The 25,428-nt window shown below is 47.6% G+C and overlaps 1 protein-coding gene across 1 annotated transcript in view; it reads right to left on the bottom strand.

Annotated features, from left to right (window-relative positions):
- Positions 1–367: 367 nt before the first annotated feature.
- mtr (5-methyltetrahydrofolate-homocysteine methyltransferase) overlaps positions 368–25,428 on the bottom strand; it is a 36,561-nt gene continuing 11,500 nt past the window's right edge. Inside the window, 27 exon segments of the mRNA XM_066665747.1 lie at positions 368–1,351; positions 2,621–2,733; positions 3,765–3,957; positions 5,680–5,880; positions 6,271–6,467; positions 7,529–7,684; positions 7,899–7,974; positions 9,702–9,800; positions 11,564–11,645; positions 11,747–11,867; positions 12,304–12,371; positions 12,897–12,997; positions 14,565–14,672; positions 15,999–16,151; positions 16,387–16,476; positions 16,740–16,880; positions 19,416–19,511; positions 19,513–19,533; positions 20,178–20,357; positions 20,465–20,650; positions 21,353–21,493; positions 21,890–22,002; positions 22,269–22,348; positions 22,734–22,801; positions 23,855–23,916; positions 24,008–24,108; positions 24,941–25,035. Coding sequence (XP_066521844.1) covers positions 1,265–1,351; positions 2,621–2,733; positions 3,765–3,957; positions 5,680–5,880; positions 6,271–6,467; positions 7,529–7,684; positions 7,899–7,974; positions 9,702–9,800; positions 11,564–11,645; positions 11,747–11,867; positions 12,304–12,371; positions 12,897–12,997; positions 14,565–14,672; positions 15,999–16,151; positions 16,387–16,476; positions 16,740–16,880; positions 19,416–19,511; positions 19,513–19,533; positions 20,178–20,357; positions 20,465–20,650; positions 21,353–21,493; positions 21,890–22,002; positions 22,269–22,348; positions 22,734–22,801; positions 23,855–23,916; positions 24,008–24,108; positions 24,941–25,035 — 3,129 coding nt within the window. The 3' untranslated portion in view covers positions 368–1,264.

The following is a 25,428-nucleotide window of genomic DNA, read 5'->3' as shown; positions in this document are numbered from 1 at the left end:
GTGACTGAGTGAGTGTGTGTTTATGTATTTATGTAGTACTGAGTGAGTGAGTGTTTATGTATTTATGTAGTACTGAGTGAGTGTTTATGTATTTATGTAGTACTGAGTGTGTGTTTATGTATTTATGTAGTACTGAGTGAGTGTGTGTTTATGTATTTATGTAGTACTGAGTGAGTGAGTGAGTGAGTCAGTTACAAGTCAGTTCCATTAGGTGCTTATGTCTAATATAATTTTGCCATGCTCCTCATTTCTCTTCTGCTCTGAGACATCCACAGCATCAGTAAAAAACAGGCTGCGTTTGGAGACGTTCAGAGAACAGTGTCCTTTTATTTTTAAAATTAGACAACAACACTTTAAAATGGTGTATTTTAGCATCGCAAGCAGCTTCTGAACATGAACAGAGATGAACACATCACCACTGCCTTAAACCCTCAGTCCTTCCACACGGAAACGAAAATGTCTCTGGACCTCTTCCACCGCTCAGTTCCGAGGGAAGTGTTCACCGTGTGAAGAGCAGCTGCTGGTTCAGACGTGAATAGGCTTTGAAACAACAACAAAATCAAATTGTATTTGAAATTTTTATTTATTTATTTTTTTTGTCAAAGAAGCGAAATCCATCAGGACACAAATGCCACATTTAACTGTTTCAATCCCAACATTGGACCACGTGCAAAATCCCAGCAAAGAGCTCTTTAAGAGTTTTACTTTCAGTCTTCACTTGTTTTAAGGCCTAGGGCGCCTCTAAAAGCAATTTCAAGTCATAAGGTGTTTTGTTTCTTATTTCTAATAATACGTTCTAAAACAACAATCACAAAGTTTAAACTTCATCTTCCTCCAGATCCCATCTCAGAGATTAGTATTGAATCTGTGAAATGTTTAAACCACAACCCTAAAGGTCCGGGGCTTTTAAACCACAAAATAAAAGACGTTTCTACACATAAAAATGGATTAAAAATTAAATTAAATCAAGAATCATAAAGACAGTGGTCTCACTGTAAATATACAGACATTAAACTGTAGTCAGGCACTTGGTGTAGTGTAAACAGCTGTGCGCTGCTTCAGTTTAAACAGCAGGTTTAAAATACACGCTCTACAGTAAAAGTTCTGGGTCCAAACCCGGCAGTTGTGCGCTCCGCTCTCCGGCCTCCTGTAGCACCTCACTATGGATTGAAACGGATCTTTGGACAGTAGTTTATCTGTTAGTGTCTGTGTCTCTGGTGTTGGCTGCGTCCCTGGCTCTCTGAGGGTCAGTGGACCTTTGTGCTCAGTCGGTGTCGTAGCCCAGGTTTGGTCCCAGCCATCGCTCAGCTTCGCTCACAGGAATCTGCTTCCTCCGAGCGTAGTCCTCCACCTGAACACAACAAGCTCCGTCACTCCCACTTCACTCGGTTAAACAGATAAAAAACTCAGGCGCTGTTGGTGTTATTGTGGAGCGCACACTTCAAGTTAAAACACCAACTCTGTGTCCAAAACTGCCCTGTTCACTACATAGTGCACTATTTTGGAGTCCTGCCATTTTGTAGTAGTGTACGGAAACAGTGGACAATTTTCAGTGCATTCATACAATCCCACAATGCACTGGAAAAACGCCATGGACACTAGTGGATAACAGATACCCACAATGCACAGCGCTGTCTGGTGAAAATTTGCATGAGGTTGAGACCCAAACCATTCACTACCCTCCTCAATAGTGCCCTGTGTAGTGAGAAAAGTTCACAGGAAGCCATTACAGACACAGCACAAGTCATTATTTATGTCTTTGTAAAGTGTGGATTCCCCTGCTCCAATGAGACGCCTCGCTGATTTTCCAACTGGAAACATCCACAGCAGAGTATTACATCTGTGAGGGGGGGGATTGCAAAAAATAAATATTTATAAGACAGTTTATATTTCCATAATGACATTTCCTTATTTTCCACTCATCTTTTCCTTACTTTTCCACTACCAAAGCTCCCCCACGAAATGAAGTCGATGACATCACAAAACCCCGTCTCTAATGGGAACCGTGAACTTTAAAAACCATAACAACGTCTGAGGTAAAGTCAAGCGCTGTTTATTTGTTGTGTGGCATGTTGTTGTTGTTGTTTGGACTGAACACGGCTCCGCCCCCAGTTCCTCACAGAGCAGTTTTCCTTGTCGCACGTTTAGTTTTCGCTGGAGATTTTCCTCAGCCACCGACCCAAGGAGCGTCTGACCCTCTTCAGAAACCCCTCGGGGGATTGTTACGAGCTGCTGCTGAGTGTCGGATAAAAACTAATGTGAAAGCTGCTGTAACTTCAGAGATTTTACAAGCGGTGGTTTGTGCTGGAGCTCTGTGTTTCCTGGTGTTCGACAGGTCTCTGGCCAATCAGAGCTCTGCAGGCTTTACACCTCACATTCAGTACCTACTCGACTCGGCTGGAACCATAAGAGAGCAGCAACTAAAAAAGAACCAGTTTCCTGGACCAGGACCAGATTTGGCAGGTGGAAAAGCAAAAGAGTCGAGTCGTGAAGGTTCCATGCCGTGGAAAAGAGCCACTAGCTGTAGTCGGGGGGGGGGCATGGGCACCTAAACTATTCCATGTAACTGTATACACACACACACACACACACACACACACAGTGTGGTGTTAGGAGGTACCTGCTCCTTGGTGACCTTCCCCACGGCGAAGTAGGTGGACTTGGGGTTGGAGAAGTAGAGGCCGGACACGGCAGCAGCAGGAGTCATCGCCAGGGACTCGGTCAAAACGATTCCTTCAGACAAAGCAAAGACAGTCAGGACTCTTTCAGACACAACGTGTTTACACTCACAGAGAGCCTCCAGGACTCAGGGGTCAGTCCCAGAGCTTTTACTGAGACTCAAACTCAGGGGAGAGGATGACATTACAGAGCCCTGCTGGTGACACGGAGTACAGTAACGCACGGGAACGACTTAATAATAATGTGTGTGATTGACTTAATTAGGGGTCAGATATAGAGATGTAATGTGTGGAAAACACTTAATAGCTGGGAACACCTTAAGACATGGCCACTAGATATTTAATAGGTGGGAACAACTTAAGGTTTGGGAACAACTCACAGACTTAATTAAGGGTGGGAACTAGAAATGTAATGTGTGAATGGATTAATGCTTGGGAAGAACTAAATAACACATGATACTCTATTTCTCTATTTCTCTCTGTGGGCTTGACTTAATGTATGGAAACTAGTAATTTAATGAGTGGGAACAAGTTAATAACGGCTTAATAAAACACGAGTACTGGATATTTAATGTATGGGAATGACAAACCTTTTAATACCCTGCTCCCATTAGTATCTTAAACCCGCGGAGTGTGCTGTAAATATACAGCACTAGGTTTAATTAAAGAAAAAGGGTGTTTTATGTTCGTGGTTGGCTTCCACCGACCCATTCCATAACAGAACATGATCCAGTTTATTTTACATTCGGTTTACTTAGTGTTCACACTGACTGTCACACCGGGGGACACACTTTAGGAAATGTATCTGGCCGCAATAACAGACGATACCCACCTTCTCCAACTCTGACGCAGACTGTTCCCTGGAGAGTCACCTGACCAATGCACTTCAGCCTGTTTCTAAAACTGACCAGTCTGTGTTTACATTTCTACTGAACCGCACCAGGGTTGGTTTGGGTGAACCCTTCAGCAGGATCGATTCGTTTATTTCCAAAGGGTCCGAATCACAGTGTTCACATTTGATGTAATAAACTGGATTAACAAAGGAATAGCGCCAGTTATTTTCTACTCTTTGATGTGGTTTCATACCGGTTTCCTCCTGTATGTTGGCAAGGCTCCACATGGTGTGTTTCTCCGTGTGGTCCGGCTGGCTGGGGTACCCCGCAGCAGGACGGATACCGGCGTAGCGGAGCTTGTGCAGGTCACTAGCCGGGAGATCTCCCTCGTCACTGTAACCCCACAGATCCCTCCTCACACGGGCGTGCAGCTCCTCAGCAAACGCCTGCCAGAAACCACACACAACATCAGACCACCATTCTTAACCTAGGGGCTGACCAGGGGCTAGAGTAGTCCTCTAGTTTCCTCTTGTAGCTCCCTCTGAGAAGCAGCAGACTGGTTTATTGTGATGCAGACGGGTTTGGTGCTGGTTTAGCTGATCTCCCAGCATCCGGAACATAGCTTGTGATGGTTTTACTGGTGGCAGGGGTTGGCTTCGATTGTTTTTTAGTGGATAACAACGGACCCCTAGCTTTCACAGCCTGATAACACATCCACTGTTAGCCAGGTCCAAACTTTTGACAGAACTATCCCTTCAAGTCCAACGCCCTTAAAACATTGGCTTAAATTTGGAATTTCGCAAATAAACTAATAATAAACAGATGTTAACTGCTGACTTTCAAACTCTGAAAAATACAAACTCTAATACTCTTTTATTCAGTCAGAGGAGGTTATCCTGGGAGAGTATTAACTGCCTTCTGAACTGTCCAGAGTGGTTTGTGGAGGTCTATGTCTTTAACCCATAAGAACCCATGACGACGCGTGTCACAAACCTTTTAAAAGGTCTGGAATGTTCCCTGCACACTTTTATTCTTCACTTTAAATCATTCATTCATTCATTCATTCATTCATTATCTGTAACCCTTATCCAATTCTGGGTCGCGGTGGGTCCAGAGCCTACCTGGAATCATTGGGCGCAAGGCAGGAATACACCCTGGAGGGGGCACCAGTCCTTCACAGGGCAACACAGACACACACACACTCTCACACATTCACTCACACACCTACGGACACTTTTGAGTCGCCAATCCACCTACCGACGTGTGATTTTTGGACTGTGGGAGGAAACTGAAGCAACCGGAGGAAACCCACACAGACACAGGGAGAACACACCACACTACTCACAGTCACCCGAAGGAAACCCACGCAGACACAGGGAGAACACACCACACTCCTCACAGACAGTCACCGGGAGGAAACCCACGCAGACACAGGGAGAACACACCACACTCCTCACAGACAGTCACCCGGAGGAAACCCACGCAGACACAGGGAGAACACACCACACTCCTCACAGACAGTCACCCGGAGGAAACCCACGTAGACACAGGGAGAACACACCACACTCCTCACAGACAGTCACCCGGAGGAAACCCACACAGACACAGAGAGAACACACCACACTCTTCACAGACAGTCACCTGGAGCGAGAATTGAACCCACAACCTCCAGGAGCTGTGTGACTGCGACACTACCTGCTGCGCAAACGTGCCGCCCAGAATACAAGAGAAATGTGAAAAATTGTGTTCCATGTTGTTTCTTTGGTGTCGTGGTGAACTGAGCCTGGGCTCTAATGGGTTAATATCTGGACTGTCGATGTTAGAGCGCAGTATTTAACCCATCCCTGGCAGTGAACACAAACACACACTGGTGCACCAGGGGCAGTGAGCACACACCTGGAGCGGTGGGCAGCCATCCCCAGCACCCAGGGAGCACCTCAGCCATGGACTGATGGAGGAGAGCCAGTGACCTTCCAGCCCCTAACCTGCTGCTTCTCTAACCACTGGGCCACAGCTGCCCGCAAACAGTGTGTCCACTGAGAGGTGCTTTATTTTTATTAATTTCTAAATGATTTCTTTAAATATTTGGGTCTGTGATGTTTTAAGTGTGGCTTGAGTGGTCTATGATTTTTAAATAAACGTATATTTAAGCGTCAATAAAGCAGTACCTCGGCCAGTCTGTCTGCGAGGGCCTTCACCATGATGCTGCTGTAGACGTCTCCCTGGCGCTCAAAGTCTCGGCTCAGTTCTTCAGCTCCAAACACGGCCACCGCGAACAGCCCCACGTAGTCACACACACCTCGGCCCAGCGGAGACACGAAGTCCGACAGACACAGGTACGGCTCTGAACTCGCAGAGTCCTTCTCCGCCTGCAGAGGGCAGACACACACACGATGTCCAGGCGTCTGACAGCAGGGAACTGTAACATGCACAACCCCCACCCACAACCCCCACCCATATAATCAACTTAGGAGCAGCCGCACATGATCCTAAGGGCACCATGTCATGCCAAGCGCTGGACAGAGCAGCACAGAGACCCCCAGCATTGGCCTGTGGCGTGGTGGAACTGCTGGGACGAATTGGAGTGGAGTTTGCAATCCAGAACTGATCATCTACCTGGTCAAAATTTGGCTATGCAAATGAGCTGCATTCTGATTGGAAGCCCAAGCTCTAATACTCAAATCCAGAGGGAATGGGCGGAGCTAAACGGTTCATATGTAAATATTTTTGTTAATGAAAAGCTTGACCACGCCCCTCACCTGCTGTCTGAGGCCGTAGAAAGCAGCGATGGGATTGGATGTGGTGGGAGTGACATCTTCAGCAAACAGCAGGATGTCGTCTCCGTCGCTTTGTGCCGGCCAGAAGCCCACCAGACCCCTCCCCTGAAGACCCTTACTGTCGATCAGACGGTTTAACAGCCTCAGAGCATCATCATACACTCGCCTCGCCTCCTCACCTGCAACACCACAGCAGTTACACAGAAAGGCAGGTCAGAGCGGCTCATTAGGTGTACAAATATGTTTAAAAGTGTCTTAGTGTAACGTATAATTGTTATTAAGTATTCAAACATTCTCCTGCTTTTCTGTCATTTCATTCAACATCAAAACAAACATCTTTAAATCTTCAAAATGGGTGTCACAGTGGAGCAGCAGGTAATGTCTCTGTCACAGCTCCAGGGTCTTAGAGGTTGTGGGTTTGAGTCCCGCTCTGAGTGACTGTCTGTGAGGAGTGTGGTGTGTTCTCTCTGTGTCTGTGTGGGTTTCCTCCAGGTGACTGTCTGTGAGGAGTGTGGTGTGTTCTCCCTGTGTCTGCGTGGGTTTCCTCCGGGTGACTGTCTGTGAGGAGTGTAGTGTGTTCTCCCTGTGTCTGCGTGGGTTTCCTCCGGGTGACTGTCTGTGAGGAGTGTGGTGTGTTCTCCCTGTGTCTGCGTGGGTTTCCTCCGGGTGACTGTCTGTGAGGAGTGTGGTGTGTTCTCCCTGTGTCTGCGTGGGTTTCCTCCGGGTGACTGTCTGTGAGGAGTGTGGTGTGTTCTCCCTGTGTCTGCGTGGGTTTCCTCCAGGTGACTGTCTGTGAGGAGTGTGGTGTGTTCTCCCTGTGACTGTGTGGGTTTCCTCCGGGTGACTGTCTGTGAGAAGTCTGGTGTGTTCTCCCTGTGTCTGTGTGGGTTTTCTCCCACGCTCCAAAAACACACGTTTTTGGATTACAGACTCAAAAGTCTGTAGGTGTGAGTGTGTGAGTGTGTGTCGCCCTGTGAAGGACTGTGTGTTCCCTCCTTGCGCCCAGTGATTCCGGGTAGGCTCTGAACCCACCGCCGCCCTGAACTGGATAAGTGTTACAGATAATGAATGAATGTTATTCATCACTGGATTTACTTTAAATTATGTCTCTTTCCATTGACAAATCCCTCATTCCAAAAACAACAGCATTTCAGAGCTCAACACAAGCAGCTTCATTAGAATCAGGTGAATCTACTGTCTCTGTATTAAAGCAGGGTCCTCGTTGGACAGGTCCCCTTACCCACGGTTTTGTCTTTGAAGATCTTGGGGTATCCTCTGTTGGGGTACCTCCCCCTCAGCTGCCACACGTCAAAGAAGGGCTTCCAGTCGATGAAGTCCACCAGCCTCCGAAGGTCGTACTCCTTAAACACACGGGTTCCCAGGAACTGAGGACGGACTACAGAAAAATGGACGGTCACACACCAAAACATCTGCTTGTAACTACATCTGTATTTGTGTATTTAAGTGTATTGTATTTGGAATCTGCCAAATCACATACAAACCCCTGGGATAGAGGATAACATACTGTTTCTTTAAATATGAACCCATCAAGAGTTAAATCTCTAAAAGTGGAAGTGCAGAGAGCGGCAGCATTGGGCAGGTGCCGTTACCTGGTGGAGGCTGAGAGACCCAGTCCACGTGAAGTCCTTTCTCCCGCGCCTGAGCTAGAGACAAATAACGTCTCTCCTGAAACACAAGGAACAAAACACACCGTATGTACCACACCATTCCTTCACTGAGCACCAGCTGTTTCACAACAGAAGCATGAACTCATCCGGCAAATGTTTAAGAGCTGAACAACAGGCCTCTGAAGCTGTGAGTCGACAACAGGTCCATACAAAGACGTCCGAGTCTAAGCAGCTTTTCTCTGCGCAGGGACGCTCCCAGAGGTTTTGGGCCCATGAAAGGATATCACTATGGGGCCTCCGTCCATCATCAGACCCCCTGGGGGACAGAGGTTGGGACACGGCTATATGGAAACAAGTATTGTTAATTATAAAGAATGAAATTAAATTAGCTTGGGCTAGGGCTGTGTTACTGTCACACCGCTGTACTGACCGCTCGACCGCAGGAGAAGGCAACCGCAACGTAGACGTGTTCCCCGTTTACTGCATGGTCTTTCTACTTTTACATTTTAGTGCGTGTAATGAATGTTGGCTGAGAGTAGGGCCGGACGATACGCTCTAAATTTATATCACGATATATTTCTAAATTTCAATCGATATGATATAATTACGAAAATGAGATGAGCAACAGAAAAACAGTCCAGAACATGACATCACCGTCAAACATTAACCTCTTGGCTTTGTCTATATTAATATTTTTAAAGTCATTTTAAAATTGAGGGCAGTGAACTGACGGCAGCGCCCCCTAATGACCATGTGTCAGTGACAGATGCTGTAAATAATAAATGTATTGAAATACTGAATCCATGTGTTTAAAACTCATAATTATCATTGGTATTGAAACATTTTATATTGCGATAATTATTGATATTGGATTATTGTCAAGCCCTAATTGAGAGTCCCTTTTCCCAGCTGTTGATGTCTGAACTGCAGCTGAACGGCTGAGCGTTTGTCTTCTTTTATAAAGTGGCAGCAAACCAGCTGCAGCTTCACCAATTTGGGAGCATTTCAAATCTCAACCAAATGAAAAGGGAAAGCCAAATCAGACGAGACAAGATCTGTGGCAGAAAGGGCGCTGTGAAATGGGGAAAACACATAAGATGTGAGATCTCATCGAGTTCTGAGCCATGGAGCAAACTCAAAGTGAAAAGTCGAGGCCGGTTGCAGCTGACAATTAAGAGTATTACATCAGAATCAGGATAAATGAAGTCGTTTGGGGGCGGTAACATCGCAGCACGGGAATTTCTTTCACCGCGACAGCCCTGACTCCAACCCACGTTTTCCCTAAAGTAAGAGAGTGGAACTGTGGAACTTTTCCAACACAAAGGTTTTTAAGGCCCCTGTCAGTCAGAGGCCCTTAGAATCATCCCTACTTCCCGCCCCTCTTTGGCTCCTCTGTCTCGAAGAGTGCTTTCATGAGGAGTTTAGAATTAGAATCACTTTACTGGCCACTGTGCTTGAACAAAGAGGAAATTGGCTTCTGCATTTAACCCAATCCGTGCAGCGAAACACATTTACACACACACACACACACACACACACACACACACACACACACACACTAGTGAACACTAGGGGGCAGTGAGCACACAGGGGTTCCCTAACCACCAGGCCACAGCTGCCCCCCGTTTATGAAAACCATCCTGCAGCAAAATGTTACCACTAACTGTTCGACACTGTAGCACACAAAGCTCGTGTGGAAATTATGTTTCCGTCTTTTCCTGAGAGTCACAGATGGAACCGATCCGTACGCTGTGAAATATAAATAGTTTCCTTGTGTTTACAGACCTTCAGAGAGTCATAGTGCTCCTGTCTGATGTCCTCATACTCCTCCGTTATCTCCTCAAAATAATCATCACACACTCCTTCATCCAGCAGCTGGGAACACTGAGAGAGAGAGAGAGAGAGGGGGAGAGGGAGAGGGAGAGAGAGAGAGGGAGAGGGAGAGAGAGAGAGAGAGAGAGAGAGAGAGGGGGAGAGGGAGAGGGAGAGGGAGAGGGAGAGAGAGAGAGGGAGAGGGAGAGGGAGAGAGAGAGAGAGAGAGAGAGAGAGAGAGAGAGAGAGAGAGAGAAAGAGGGAGAGAGAGAAAGAGAAAAATTAGAAGAAAATCTCCTCTTTAACATCTCAGCTTTTTCCATCATTAGAAATGCATTAGAAATCCAGGCTCCACTGTCCTCTCAGAGTCCACTGTCCTTCAGACGCTGACTGTGAGGACTCTGTCCACTGCTGAGAACTCTGGGAGTGAGTCAGCTATTTTTATCAACACTGACTCAACAGGAAAGAGGCAGCGTTAATGACTACAACACAGAGCTTCATCTCCTCCACCTCGCTGTGCCCCAGAGGTACAGCTACTAATAACCAACCAATCACACGCCTGGAGTCACGCCATCTGTGGTCTGATTGGTGCTTATTCCTTGGATAGTTCAAATACATTCTGGAGCATTCCCAATGTTCCCGATATGGATAATGGACATTTTATAGGCGCTATTTTTAATCAAGGAATGGGCTCTTGAAGCTTGAAGCTCCTTAACCTGTTTGCAATGTCCCCTCCAGTGTCTTCTGTTAATGACGTGTGTCTGATGTCTGTGTGTGTGTGTGTGTGTGTGTGTGTGTGATGTGCACTAGCAGCAGTCGAAACATGCCAGACCTCCCTATATGTTTATTTTGCTGGGGCCAGAAACTGGTGTCATTCTGAACATGAACAGGAAAATAATGAATGACCATATTGACGATATTTATTTTCCTCTGAATAAACACAACTCCACTCTGAATAAACTCTCTCACACACTCAGAAACAAACACAGCACCTCCAACAGGACAGAAAGCCCTGTGCATCATTTCTACTGTGATAGGAAACAGAGAATTTCACTCTGCGCAGTGTGAACGTGCACACGCCGGGACTCCTCTATCAGCCAGATTTACATCAGGGAAACAAAAATGTTCAGCTCATTTTATTCAAAGTTCTAAAATGTCCATGAACTGAAAATTACCTACAGACACAAGGTTTAAACATTTAATTTTTGTGATGTCATGAAAGCAAAGGTGGACAAATGTTTGTAGACGTCTGCTCATCCAACACTTCCTCTTAAAGATCAATAACGATTGTTATCATTTTAGACACTGGGCAGTTTGCTGAGATTGGATTAAAACAAAAACAAATTGTGTGAAGCTGTTATAATGAACTCCTCTGATTGACTCGCTCTCTCTTTCTGTGTGTGTGTGTGTGTGTGTGTGTGAGTGTGAGAGAGAAGAGAGAGAGAGAGAAGAGAGCGAGAGAGAGAGCGATAGAGTGTGAGAGAGAGAGAAAGAGAGAGAGAAACAGACAGAGAGAGACAGAGAGGGAGAGACAGAGAAAGAGAGAAACAGAGAGAGAGATAGAGAGAGAGAGAGAAAAAGAGAAAGAGAGAGGGAGACAGAGAGAGAGAGAGAGAGAGAGAGAGAGACAGAGAGAGGGAGAGAGAGAAGAGAGATAGAAAGAGGGAGAGGGAGAGAGAGGGAAAGAGAGAGAGAGGGAGAGAGAGACAGAGAGGGAGAGAAAGAGAGAGGGAGAGAGAGACAGAGAGAGAGAGAAACAGAGACAGAGAGAGAAGAGAGAGAGAGAGTCCACTCCAAGTTAATGTGTCCAGTCTCATAAGTTAAACTCATCTTACCACCACAACACTGCGAGACGCATCCAGTACGTGAATAACAGGGCAGCTGTACCGTGGAGCAATCTTCACTGCTGTGTGAGTCCTGTTCAAACACACACACACACACAGTACAGTGGAAACCTTAATTGATACAGGGTTTATAAATATGTATATTATATTAAATGACAGGAAAATTGGACTAACTTTGAAGTTGTAGCTCCTCCAATCAGAAGAGGAGTCTTCATCCCCAAACGCTCCATCTCCTTGGCCACGTGAATCATCTCATCCAGAGACGGAGTGATGAGACCAGACAAACCTATTATATCTACACAAACACACAAACAAAAACAAACAAATGTATTGTGTGTGTGTCTTCTTTGCTCTCAGAGTGGAGTTGTAACGAGTCAGCACCTGGGCTTTATTCTGATTCTACGATAAGACTTCTTTTTTGAATTTGCACAGAGTATCTGGAATATGATTTAAGGTGGAAAGACTAATTGCTAATTCTAATGAGAGGCTGTTAAACTGGAAGGTAACTTCAGTGCTGGGGAATTACAGACGGCGCATAACAACAGGGTCATCACAGGAAGGAAGAAGGATCTGCTGCTGATGTTGTCATGGTGCCAGAGATCACAGGGACCTTTTGCTGAGTCAGTATGATGATGATGATGATGATGATGATGATTAGGCAGGTGGCCATAATGTTTTGGCTCATTTTGGAGACAATGTTGTGTGTTTAAACATCCATTAACACGGCCTACCTGCTTTCTTCTCTACAGCCTCCTTAAGGATCCTGTCAGACGGCACCATCACACCAAGATCAATCACCCTACAACACACACACACACACACACACACACACATACACACACACACACACGCTAAATCAAAGGAAAGTGCTTAGTGGCCAACCCCTGCAGCCCCACATTACATTAGCTGTGAGCGCTCTGTTATGGGCCCTGTTACTGAGACTGATGATGGGGCTTTGTGCGTCTATCACAACAACAACAACAGCAATTTAAAATTGACATAGCCCCCCCTCGTCTCCACAGAGGAGCATAGTTCTGTTTCTTAATGAAACGTCTGTGACCTGCTTTGGTCCAAACCCCACGAGCCCCACAGCAGTGTTTTCCCCCTGTGTAAACAGCCCTGTTCAGAACGCCCGCTTTCAGCACCTGTTCCTTTAAATGATAATGAGCCACTCGCTGTTCACCCCGACCCCGAGCGCACAGCAGTGAGGAGCGAGGAGCAGAAGCTCTGGTTTTTAGCCGTTTTCACTCTGTTCTCTTTCTTCTCCGTTCTCGTTTTCTTCGTTTTTTTTCTCTGAAAGGTTTAGTAACGTTAGGCAACGTACCGGAAGTTGTTGCATCCCAGGACGACGCCTACAATGTTCTTGCCGATATCGTGGACATCTCCCTTCACTGTGGCCAGGACAATGGTCCCCTGATATGGATCCTGCAGAGGGACAAACATAAACAAGATGGTCTCACCACACTCCTCACAGACATTCACCCGGAGGAAACCCACGCAGACACAGGGAGAACACACCACACTCCTCACAGACAGTCACCCGGAGGAAACCCACACAGACACAGAGAGAACACACCACACTCCTCACAGACAGTCACCCGGAGGAAACCCACGCGGAAAAAGAGAGAACACACCACACTCCTCACAGACAGTCACCCGGAGGAAACCCACGCGGAAAAAGAGAGAACACACCACACTCTTCACAGACATTCACCCAGAGGAAACCCACACAGACACAGGGAGAACACACCACACTCCTCACAGACAGTCACCCGGAGGAAACCCACGCGGAAAAAGAGAGAACACACCACACTCCTCACAGACATTCACCCAGAGGAAACCCACACAGACACAGAGAGAACACACCACACTCCTCACAGACAGTCACCCGGAGGAAACCCACGCGGCCACAGGGAGAACACACCACGCTCCTTACAGACAGTCACCCGGAGGAAACCCATGCAGACACAGAGAGAACACACCACACTCCTCACAGACAGTCACCCAGAGGAAACCCACGCAGACACAGGGAGAACACACCACACTCCTCACAGACAGTTACCCGGAGGAAACCCACGCAGACACAGGGAGAACACACCACACTCCTCACAGACAGTCACCCGGAGGAAACCCACGCAGACACAGGGATAACACACCACACTCCTCACAGACAGTCACCCGGAGCGGGAATCGAACCCACAACCTCCGGGTCCCTGGAGCTGTGTGACTGCGACACCTACCGCTTGCGCCACCGTGCCGCCCCAGTACACACTGCAGTGATTGAGTAATACTACATTTATAAATTTTTAAAGTGCACTCTGTAGGCAGAAGGGCACTGTTTGAGTGGAGATTACATGAGGCGCCAGGGGACACGTATTTCCCATGTGGTCCTGCTTCCTGTTGAGTTATTTCCCCCCCCCCCAGAGACGTCCATATTGTTCATTTGTTCAACATATTTATTCATACTTAACATTCACAGCGTGTCTGAGGAGACCTCTGGCTGTGAATGTGCTGCTGTCTGCGTCTCTGTGTGTGGAGGAGAGGAGCTCATGTTCCTGTACTTCTTCAGTTCAACTTCAACAATGTCCCTCCGTCTACTGACCAATCACAGGCTGCGGTCCGCGTACACGTAACATGTAGTAACGTCTCTGAGGTGAGCGTCAGGCTGAGGCCTAGGCTATGGTGCAGGGTTCACGTTGAAACCTGGCGTAAGGTTGATGCAGAAATATAAACTGGGCTTAAGAGTTAAGTGGAGAGTAAATAGGTTGATGATGATGATAAACTGCAGTGACTCACGAACAGAGCCGATGTTCCACTAAAAATGAAGAGGAAATCTGAGACTGAGTCGTTATACACTCCATGTGTTTGTGGGGAAATGGTCAGGAATCACTTACCAAACTCTCCCTGAAAAATTGTGTGTGTGTGTGTGTGTGTGTGTGTCAGAGAGTGAGAAAGAGAGAGAGAGATGGTGTGAGATTGTGTGTGAACTCACAGTGTCTTCCAATGCTCCAGACTCTGCCATCATCTCCTCCCTCTCTTTCTCCATGAAGGGAATCAGATACCCCACGGCTTTCTTCATCACACGAGCGGACTTTATCACCTGACCACGCACGCGCATGCGCATGCACACACACACACACACACACACACACACACACACAGAGAGAGAGAGAAATACGTAGTGAGACAGAGAGATGCACAGAGAGATACAGAGAGACAAAGAGAGAGATACAGAGAGACAAAGAGAGAGATACAGAGAGACAAAGAGAGAGATACAGAGAGACAAAGAGAGAGATACAGAGAGAGAGAGAGAGAGAGAGAGATACAGAGAGACAAAGAGAGAGATACAGAGAGAGATAGAGAGAGAGAGAGATACAGAGAGACAAAGAGAGAAATACAGAGACAGAGAGAGAGAGAGAGAGAGAAATACAGAGACAGAGAGAGATAGAGAGAGAGAGAGATACAGAGAGACAAAGAGAGAGATACAGAGAGACAAAGAGAGAGATACAGAGAGACAAAGAGAGAGATACAGAGAGAGATAGAGAGAGAGAGAGATACAGAGAGACAAAGAGAGAAATACAGAGACAGAGAGAGAGAGAGAGAGAGAAATACAGAGACAGAGAGAGATAGAGAGAGAGAGAGATACAGAGAGACAAAGAGAGAGATACAGAGAGACAAAGAGAGAGATACAGAGAGACAAAGAGAGAGATACAGAGAGACAAAGAGAGAGATACAGAGAGAGAGAGAGAGAGAGAGAGATACAGAGAGACAAAGAGAGAGATACAGAGAGAGATAGAGAGAGAGAGAGATACAGAGAGACAAAGAGAGAGATACAGAGAGACAAAGAGAGAGATACAGAGAGACAAAGAGAGAGATACAGAGAGAGAGAGAGAGAGAGAGAGATACAGAGAGACAAAGAGAGAGATACAGAGAGAGATAGAGAGAGAGAGATACAGAGAGACAAAGAGAGAAATACAGAGACAGAGAGAGAGAGAGAGAGAGAAATACAGAGACAGAGACAGAGAGAGAGAGAGAGAGAGAGATACAGAGAGAGAGAGAGAGAGAAATACAGAGAGTGAGACAGAGAGAGAGATACAGAGAGAGAGAGATAGAGAGTGAGACAGAGAGAGAGAGATACAGAGAGTGAGACAGAGAGAGAGAGATACAGAGAGTGAGACAGAGAGAGAGAGAGAGATACAGAGAGAGATATACACAGAGATACAGAGAGAGAGAGACAGAGAGAGATACAGAGAGAGAGAGATAGAGATTGATGATTGATTAGATTTAGTGACCAGCACACAGCTTCTTCTCAAACAGCTGCTAACTCACACACACAGATCTGTCACATCAGCCGACAGAAGCTCAGCTTCAGAGTGAAGATGGCTGTGTGTGTGTGTGTGTTTGTGTGTGTGTGTGTGTGATCTACCTGTGGCAAGAACATTTTTCCAGCTCCAAACAGATCCCCCACAGTCTTCATCCCATTCATGAGCGGACCCTCAATAACGTGAAGTGGACGAGGATAACGTTCGGTCTGAGCTCGAGCCTCTTCAGTGTCCTCTACTACATACTTCTCTATACCCTACACACACACACACACACACACACATATATATATATGATTATGGATCAGAGTGGATTATATAAATAATAGAAGAATATAAATAAATAAATGAACAAATTAATAAATGTTTATATTTTAGTCGTGAGCTGTTCACAGTTTATTGGAAAATGTCATTCATTACAATACTATAGTGTATTACAATAAATTGCGCGCACACACACACACACACACACACACACACTCTGGTGTATACCTTTATAAGAGCGTATTCCAGTCTCTCCTCCACACTTCCCTTCCTCCACTCATCCGTCTGAATCACCTTCTTCCCTCCTTTAGCCTTGGTCTAAAAGCCAAGGAATTATAATTACTGTCAAAGTAGACATTAATATTAATATATTCACAATTATCACTGATAAACACTGCCTGAATGGGCGGAGCTAAACTAGGGGAACGTACATGTGACATCACAAACATGGCTCATTCAAAATGGTGTGTTTTTCCAGCACCGTTTCCAAATATGTGCTCAGGTGGGCGAACTAACACCATAGCAGTGTTTATGTAGGAGATTTAACCCTTTCCTCCCCATAAAACAAAGGTGGAGCGTACCTGAGCGAACTGCAGCAGCTTCTCCGTGGCCTCTGGTTCTCGGTTCCAGATCAGGTTCTCGCACAAAACCAGCAGCTCTTTATCAATGTCGTCATACACCGGCAGATTTCCTGCGTTCACTATCCCCATATCCATCCCGTCCTGCGGGGGGCGACACAGAGGGGGTTATGCCACAGTCTTGGTTCTTAAAGGAGCGGTCAGTCATTTACTGCAGGGAGTCTCCTTTGCGGAATGGATTAGTCCTCACACTGCCCCCTGGTGGCCTGGTTTGATTCGAGACTCTGCACTAATCCTGAACGCCCTCTGGTGCGACCAGCGCTATGGGCTTAGGCTGCTGTGAATTAAAAAATGATTTGCTGTGTCCACGCTTCAAATACCCAGTGGTCAGATATGAGTGGTCAGACTGTGCCAGCGCTGGTCGTCATAGTAACGACGCAGGAGTGAGCTCACTGAGGGCAGGAAAGGAAAGGACGGACATCCATCTTAAATGACAATTAATGCAAAGCACTGAATAAAAGCCGTTCCTGAACTGGTGGAGAATTTTAGACGTTGCATGACTGAGTGAGTGTGTGAGTGTAGGTGAGCGAGTGTGTGAGTGTAGGTGAGCGAGTGTGTGCGTGTAGGTGAGCGAGTGTGTGCGTGTAGGTGAGCGAGTGTGTGCGTGTAGGTGAGCGAGTGTGTGCGTGTAGGTGAGCGAGTGTGTGCGTGTAGGTGAGCGAGTGTGTGCGTGTAGGTGAGCGAGTGTGTGAGTGTAGGTGAGCGAGTGTGTGCGTGTAGGTGAGCGAGTGTGTGCGTGTAGGTGAGCGAGTGTGTGCGTGTAGGTGAGCGAGTGTGTGCGTGTAGGTGAGCGAGTGTGTGCGTGTAGGTGAGCGAGTGTGTGCGTGTAGGTGAGCGAGTGTGTGCGTGTAGGTGAGCGAGTGTGTGCGTGTAGGTGAGCGAGTGTGTGCGTGTAGGTGAGCGAGTGTGTGAGTGTAGGTGAGCGAGTGTGTGCGTGTAGGTGAGCGAGTGTGTGCGTGTAGGTGAGCGAGTGTGTGCGTGTAGGTGAGCGAGTGTGTGAGTGTAGGTGAGCGAGTGTGTGAGTGTAAGGTGAGCGAGTGTGTGAGTGTAGGTGAGCGAGTGTGTGCGTGTAGGTGAGCGAGTGTGTGCGTGTAGGTGAGAGAGTGTGTGAGTGTAGGTGAGCGAGTGTGTGAGTGTAGGTGAGCGAGTGTGTGCGTGTAGGTGAGCGAGTGTGTGCGTGTAGGTGAGCGAGTGTGTGCGTGTAGGTGAGCGAGTGTGTGCGTGTAGGTGAGCGAGTGTGTGCGTGTAGGTGAGCGAGTGTGTGCGTGTAGGTGAGCGAGTGTGTGCGTGTAGGTGAGCGAGTGTGTGCGTGTAGGTGAGCGAGTGTGTGAGTGTAGGTGAGCGAGTGTGTGAGTGTAGGTGAGCGAGTGTGTGAGTGTAGGTGAGCGAGTGTGTGCGTGTAGGTGAGCGAGTGTGTGCGTGTAGGTGAGCGAGTGTGTGCGTGTAGGTGAGCGAGTGTGTGAGTGTAGGTGAGCGAGTGTGTGAGTGTAGGTGAGCGAGTGTGTGCGTGTAGGTGAGCGAGTGTGTGCGTGTAGGTGAGCGAGTGTGTGCGTGTAGGTGAGCGAGTGTGTGCGTGTAGGTGAGCGAGTGTGTGCGTGTAGGTGAGCGAGTGTGTGAGTGTAGGTGAGCGAGTGTGTGCGTGTAGGTGAGCGAGTGTGTGAGTGTAGGTGAGCGAGTGTGTGCGTGTAGGTGAGCGAGTGTGTGAGTGTAGGTGAGCGAGTGTGTGAGTGTAGGTGAGCGAGTGTGTGCGTGTAGGTGAGCGAGTGTGTGCGTGTAGGTGAGCGAGTGTGTGCGTGTAGGTGAGCGAGTGTGTGAGTGTAGGTGAGCGAGTGTGTGAGTGTAGGTGAGCGAGTGTGTGAGTGTAGGTGAGCGAGTGTGTGAGTGTAGGTGAGCGAGTGTGTGCGTGTAGGTGAGCGAGTGTGTGAGTGTAGGTGAGCGAGTGTGTGAGTGTAGGTGAGCGAGTGTGTGCGTGTAGGTGAGCGAGTGTGTGAGTGTAGGTGAGCGAGTGTGTGAGTGTAGGTGAGCGAGTGTGTGAGTGTAGGTGAGCGAGTGTGTGAGTGTAGGTGAGCGAGTGTGTGAGTGTAGGTGAGCGAGTGTGTGCGTGTAGGTGAGCGAGTGTGTGCGTGTAGGTGAGCGAGTGTGTGAGTGTAGGTGAGCGAGTGTGTGAGTGTAGGTGAGCGAGTGTGTGAGTGTAGGTGAGCGAGTGTGTGAGTATAGGTGAGCGAGTGTGTGCGTGTAGGTGAGCGAGTGTGTGAGTGTAGGTGAGCGAGTGTGTGAGTGTAGGTGAGCGAGTGTGTGAGTGTAGGTGAGCAAGTGTGTGCGTGTAGGTGAGCGAGTGTGTGCGTGTAGGTGAGCGAGTGTGTGAGTGTAGGTGAGCGAGTGTGTGAGTGTAGGTGAGCGAGTGTGTGAGTATAGGTGAGCGAGTGTGTGCGTGTAGGTGAGCGAGTGTGTGAGTATAGGTGAGCGAGTGTGTGAGTGTAGGTGAGTAAACTGGAGTGGAGCTATGCGTTTGAACACGAGACAAAGCCACGGCCTTCAGAGTTAAAGTAGAATCCTCAGGAAACACATGAATTGTTTAACGGTAAAATCCTGAGGAAGATTACAATTCTGTATCTGTACCTTTATGGCGTGGTAGAGAAAAGCTCCATGCATCGCCTCTCTGATCGCATCCATCCCTCGAAACGAGAACGACAGATTAGACAGACCTCCACTCACCCCGGGCTCCAGGTAGAGTCTCCTACTCAGAGAGAGAGAGAGAGAGAGAAGGGGAGAGAGAGAGAGAGAGAGAGAGAGGAGAGAGAGTGAGAGAGAGAAGGGGAGAGAGACAGAGACAGAGAGAGAGAGTGAGAGAGAGAAGGGGAGAGAGAGTGAGAGAGAGAAGGGAGAGAGAGACAGAGACAGAGAGAGAGAGTGAGAGAGAGAGAGAGAGAGAGTGAAAGGGAGAGAGAGTGAGAGAGAGAAGGGGAGAGAGAGTGAGAGAGAGAGAGAGAAGGGGAGAGAGAGAGAGAGAGAGAGAGAGAGAGAGAGAGAAAGGGAGAGAGAGAGACAGAGAGAGTGAGAGAGAAACTGTGACTCGAATACTGTCAGTTCTGATTTTTTGAGCCACTTTCATATGCAGCTCTAAAATCAGATCCATATCCGATTCACGTCAATGTCATTCCATCTAAAAAAGCCAGATGAGAGTTCACACCACGCTCACAGTTCTCCTACTCCTCATGATCTCAGACTGCGCGGATCGACCATGATCTGTGTCCTTTGTAATTAGCGCTTTCACACCTGCCCAAACAAGCAGCACTCGGAGTGAAAACGAACCACAGTCTGATTTCAGCCGACTACAGGGTAAAGGAACTGAAACCACTGTGGTGCCCGAGGGCTCTGTACCTTTATGACCCTGGTGGCTCTGATGAAGTTGATGGCGTACAGGTTGTGCTCCTCCATCCCGGTGCCGATGGTCAGGACGTTGGGGTCAAAGATGATGTCATTGGGGTTAAAGCCCACCTTATTGGTCAGCAGGTGATAGGCTCTCGTGCAGATCCGCACCTTGTCATCAATTTCAGTCGCCTGTGAAAACAGTGACAAACAATCATCGGTGCCATTAACTGTCATTTCATACGTGTACATACACACTGTATAGTAGACACACACACACCAGTAATTCATACACTGACCTGTCCTTCTTCATCAAAGGCCATGACGACACACACTCTATCAGATTACGGACCTGTCTCGCTCGACTCAGAAAACTCTTCCTCCCCCTCCTTCAGACTGATACTGTTCACTATACACTTCCCCTGACAGCACTTCAGCCCCGCCTCGATCACCGCGAAATTAGAGGAGTCTATACACAGAGGAACCTGTAAACACACACACACACACACACACACACACACACACACACTTTAGATTCCGAAACAAAGTAAACACACACAGCCAGGGCCTGGTCTTCTCTTCAGTCTCAGAGTAGGAAAGGGCCGACAGGGTTTAATTCACAAATCTCAAATCTCTTTCCCTGAACCCCACTGCTAAATGGAAACAGCGGCCTCCAGTGGTCACACAGTGCAACAGCACACACATCTCCAGATGGTGTTTATAGTCCATTTGCACAATGTACCACCATATTGTTCAACACCATGCCATGCGTCATGATGCATCCTTACACCCCTTACACACACAGTCCGACACACAGCACTTTTCCACCAACGAGGAACCGGAACAGCCCCCAACTTACACACACACACACACGCACACACACACACGCACACACACGCGCACACACGCACACACGCACACATGTGCATAAACACACAACACACACACACACAAATGCGCACACACACACACACATGCGCACACACACACACACATGCGCACACACACACACACACGCGCACGCGCACACACGCGCACTCTAAAGCAGAAAATACAAAATACACACTGTTCCAGTTCCTAGAGCCAGAGGCTCTCCTGTCATTTGAAGTTGTAAAAGGTAAAGTTTGAGAACATGTAAACATCGTCTGTCTCTGCTCAAACGTAAACAAACAGACGGAGGTCCTTACTCTGGCAATGTCGGGTTCAGAGGCGATGAAGTTGCAGAAGCGCGTCATGGCAACGGGTCCTTCCAGCATCCCCTCGTCCATGTTAATGTCCAGCACCTGGGCTCCCATCTCCACCTGAGTTTTTGCTATAGTCAACGCCTCCTAAACACACACACACACACACTTTACATTAAAGACTGTGTAATTCTCTCTCTCTCATTTAGAAAGTCTGGTGATTGTTCGTACAGTGGAGACTCTCAAGTGGATCTGGGGATTTATAGTTTCCTGGTGTTTATTGATTAGATTACTGCTCCAGTTCTGCAGAAAGCCCGTCTAAAGAGCCCAGTTCAGAGCGTCCAGTTTCAGCGCCCATTCATTTAAACGATAACGAGCCGCTCGCTGTTCACCGCGACGTCAGAAGCGGAGCAGAATCAGAGCGGCTCGTTTTATCCCGTGTTTCTGACTCAGGCAGCGCACAGAAAACTGACAGGCGTCTTGTTTCACAGTGTGTGTGTTGGTGGACTTTACTGAGTCAGTAAAGGTTTCATGAAGATGTACCTCGTAGTTCCCAGACATGATGAGTTTGGCGAACTTTCGTGACCCAGCCACGTTGCAGCGTTCACCGATGTTCACAAAGTTGGTGTAGGGCCCGATCCGGAAAGGCTCCAGACCTGAGGACACATCGGACACTTTACTCCAGAGCACTGAGGCTACAATTTGGACGCCATTTTCTAATTAGAGCTGACAAAGGGAACTGTAGCTTTGCCATGCTTCGTTGTAAATAGGCTGCTGTAGCGTTGGGTTGTTTTAGGCCTCGCCCAGTTAATGGTGACAAGGCTGAACACATGTGGAGTGGAGGACTGCCTTATGGCAACATTTATTTTTAAAAAAATCCCAAAATATTTAAGTCAAAGACCCTCAGCTACCAGCTGTTTACCTGAGAGCAGCATGAAGTCGCTGAACACATCCTTCTGAGGAACTCTGGGCTGACAGTCTTTCACACTCTCAGATATCGCACTGCAATTAAACACACACACACACAATGTCAACAGAACCAATGTTACCAGGTGGTCAGTCCATCACACTGTAGCTGAGTGTTTAGAGCCAGAATTGGTCAGAAACACCACATCACTTCAGCTGCTCCTACTCAGTAATTATTTAACACACTGGCCTTTCGTTTACGGATAAATACTGTGTTACTACACACGTATTACCCTCCTGTAGAGTAAAGCACTGCCGTGGCCTGATACTTAAGCTGAACTGTGTGAGTAATTGTAGGTTTGTTGAGTCGGTTTGTGTGTCCGTGTGTGGGTTGGTGGGCTCCAGACCCCCACATTAATTTACACATGAACTGAACTAGGGGTTTTTTTTCCTGAGCCTCACAGCATCTGTCTGACTTTACCGTATGTGCTCAGGTGTCGTCCCACAGCAGCCTCCGACAACGTTCACCAGACCATCCACTGCAAACTCCTGAGAGACAGGAACACACACACACACACACACACACAGTTTTTAAAGGAAAATTACGTAACTCTTCTACCTTGTAACAGGGAAAATAGTGTCTCTGTCGTTGCTACTCTGGGATCAGCACCACAGAATCCGCACTCTGTAACTTTTGGAGGAAGGAAGTTAGCTGGGACATTGCTGTGAGGATTTCATAGCCTATAGCCATAATATAAACATTAAGGTGAATATGCACTGCTTTGTACAGACTCTACTGGACTCTACTCTCTGATTGGTCCCTTGTTGGTTTTCCACTCCCACAGTTCCGCCCTGAAATGTACCTGGTGTCGTCTCTAACCCCGTCTCTAAGGGGAACAGTGGTCTTTGGAAACCACAACAACGGCGGCGGTAACGTTAAGCGGTGTGTACTCATGGTGTATCGGCGTGTTGTTGTTGTTTGGGACTGAACACAGCTCCGTCATCAGTTCAGACAGATCAGTAGAGTTTGTTCCTTCCTTGTTGCAGCGTCCAGCTCTCGCTGGATTCTTTCGTCGGCCACCGATCCAAGGAGCGTTTGAACCTCTTCAAAAGACCACGGCGTCATTTTACGAGCTGCCGTCGTGAGTCGGATGAAAACAAACGTGATCTCTGCTGCAGCTGGAGATTTTACAGATGGAGAGTTGGTGCTGGTCGTCTGCGTTGCGTGGCGTAGAGTGACGACTCTCTCTGGACGATCAGCGCTCTGCAAGGTTTACACGCCACGGTTTAGTCCCTACTCGACTCGCTCTGAACCACGAGAGAACAGCCACTAAACAAGAACCCGCTTCCAGAACCAGGACCCGATTCACCTGCTGGAGGAGGGGAACAGACGAGTCGAGTCGAGTGGGGACCCTACAGTGGGAAAGCGTTAGTGAGGTCATGTACTGATGTTGAAGGATTAAATGTGGACCAAATGCACCACTCCAACCTCTCCCAAAGATACGTAATGGAGCCCCATCCAGAGAACACAGTTATAGCCAGCACTTCCAAACAGTATTTCCAAACCCAGAGGCCTGAAAGGAGTGAAAGTAAAAGACAAACCTTTAAGTGTGAGGCGGTGACCGCAGGCGTTTCGTCGTACCCTCCGAATGTGTTGGGGAGACCTGGAGAGAAAGAAAGCACAGGAGGACGGAGGTAAACGGAGCTGTGAGAGGGTGACCTGGACGGTGAGGTGTCCGAGCAGAGCTGGGGTACCTGCGTTGGGGTAACAGATGATGAAGGCCCCGGTGCTCTTCCCGATGGCTTCGATAAACGGCCGCATTTCTGTGGCTCCCAGAGCACAGTTCAGTCCAATGCTGGAGAACAGGAAAGGGTTAACACGGTTAATGAGGGTCTCCACCTCTCTCCCTCCATCCTCCAGCCTGCCTCCCTCCATCCTCCAGCCTGCCTCCCTCCATCCATCCCTCTGTCCCTTCTCCTTTCCTCCTTCTCCCCCCATAGTCCTTATCCCTCTTCCCTCATCACTCCTTCCTTCCTCCCTCCAACCCTGCTCCTTCACTCCCTCTCCCTTCACCCCCCCCCCCCCCCATCTTTAAAGGGTCCACATAAGAAAAAAGTAAAAATCTCCACAAAAAAGCAAAAACTCTTCCTGATTTCATTGTGGTTGTGATATCACAACCATGAACAGATTTCCACAGGTCAATTCAGCCTATAACAATGTCACCCAGCCCATTCCCTCTGAGGCGGGGAGTGAGGGCTGTGCCTGGGTACAGTTTGTAGCGGAGAGTGTGGGGTGGGGGGTGGTGAGTAAATGTTGTGTTGTTGCTGTCGTGAAGCAGGCGGATCCTCAGTTTTCCAAAAAGATGCAAAGTTTTTCTCTGAGGATTTCAATCCAAATTTAGAAGTTTGCTTCATTTATAGCCCTGAGAAGAGCAGCCAATCAGGAAAGAGGTCTTTTACATGCACCTCTCTCAAAGAAACAGAAATTTAAACATCCTGTTTCATTCTGATTGGTCAAAATAGTGGAATATATTTATGTATATGATAAGTTTTTTAGTAAATGTGTAGAGGAAGAGTTCAAATCCTAGGAAAACGAAGACTATTGGCTCTTTAAATTTCAGTCATGTCTCTAATCTAAACACACCACGTGAATAAAGCTTTAAGAGAAAAAGGAAAGGAAAGTCTGACCACATCGGTTTGCTGTGAGAGACGCTGATGACGAAGGCCTCTCCTGTTTGTCCAGAGAGGGTCCGTCCACTCTTATCCACAATGGTCCCTGAGATCTGCAACACAACAGAACTGAACTAAACAGACTTTCACCAGTTTGTTATCATCAGAGTCTCTCTGAATACAGTGCTCAACTGCTTTAAATTAATAGAAAACACTTCAAATTAACTCCATTCAACGGCAGAATCCGCATCCCACTGTAAACCCCCCGCAGCTGCTGCAGACAGTTCATCATGACTTTGTCACCCTTGTCGTTCATGAAAAGGCAGTTGTGGAGGCTAAAGCAGCTGCTGGGTGCTTGCCCTGAGGGTATTAATGGGGCACGTTTGTTCCTGATTGTGTTGCTTTGTTCTAAGCTGATAACCGTCCCCAAATAATGTTTTGCATTTTCCTTTTTAGAAACCAATCAGAAACCTTTAAAAACTAATCAAAACCTGGAGGGTTTTGTT

Source organism: Hoplias malabaricus, chromosome 3 (genome assembly GCF_029633855.1).
Source record: "Hoplias malabaricus isolate fHopMal1 chromosome 3, fHopMal1.hap1, whole genome shotgun sequence".
Lineage (NCBI taxonomy): Eukaryota > Metazoa > Chordata > Actinopteri > Characiformes > Erythrinidae > Hoplias > Hoplias malabaricus.
The sequence above is the reverse complement of the archived record's forward strand: the minus strand, read 5'-3'. Positions and strand labels throughout refer to the sequence as shown.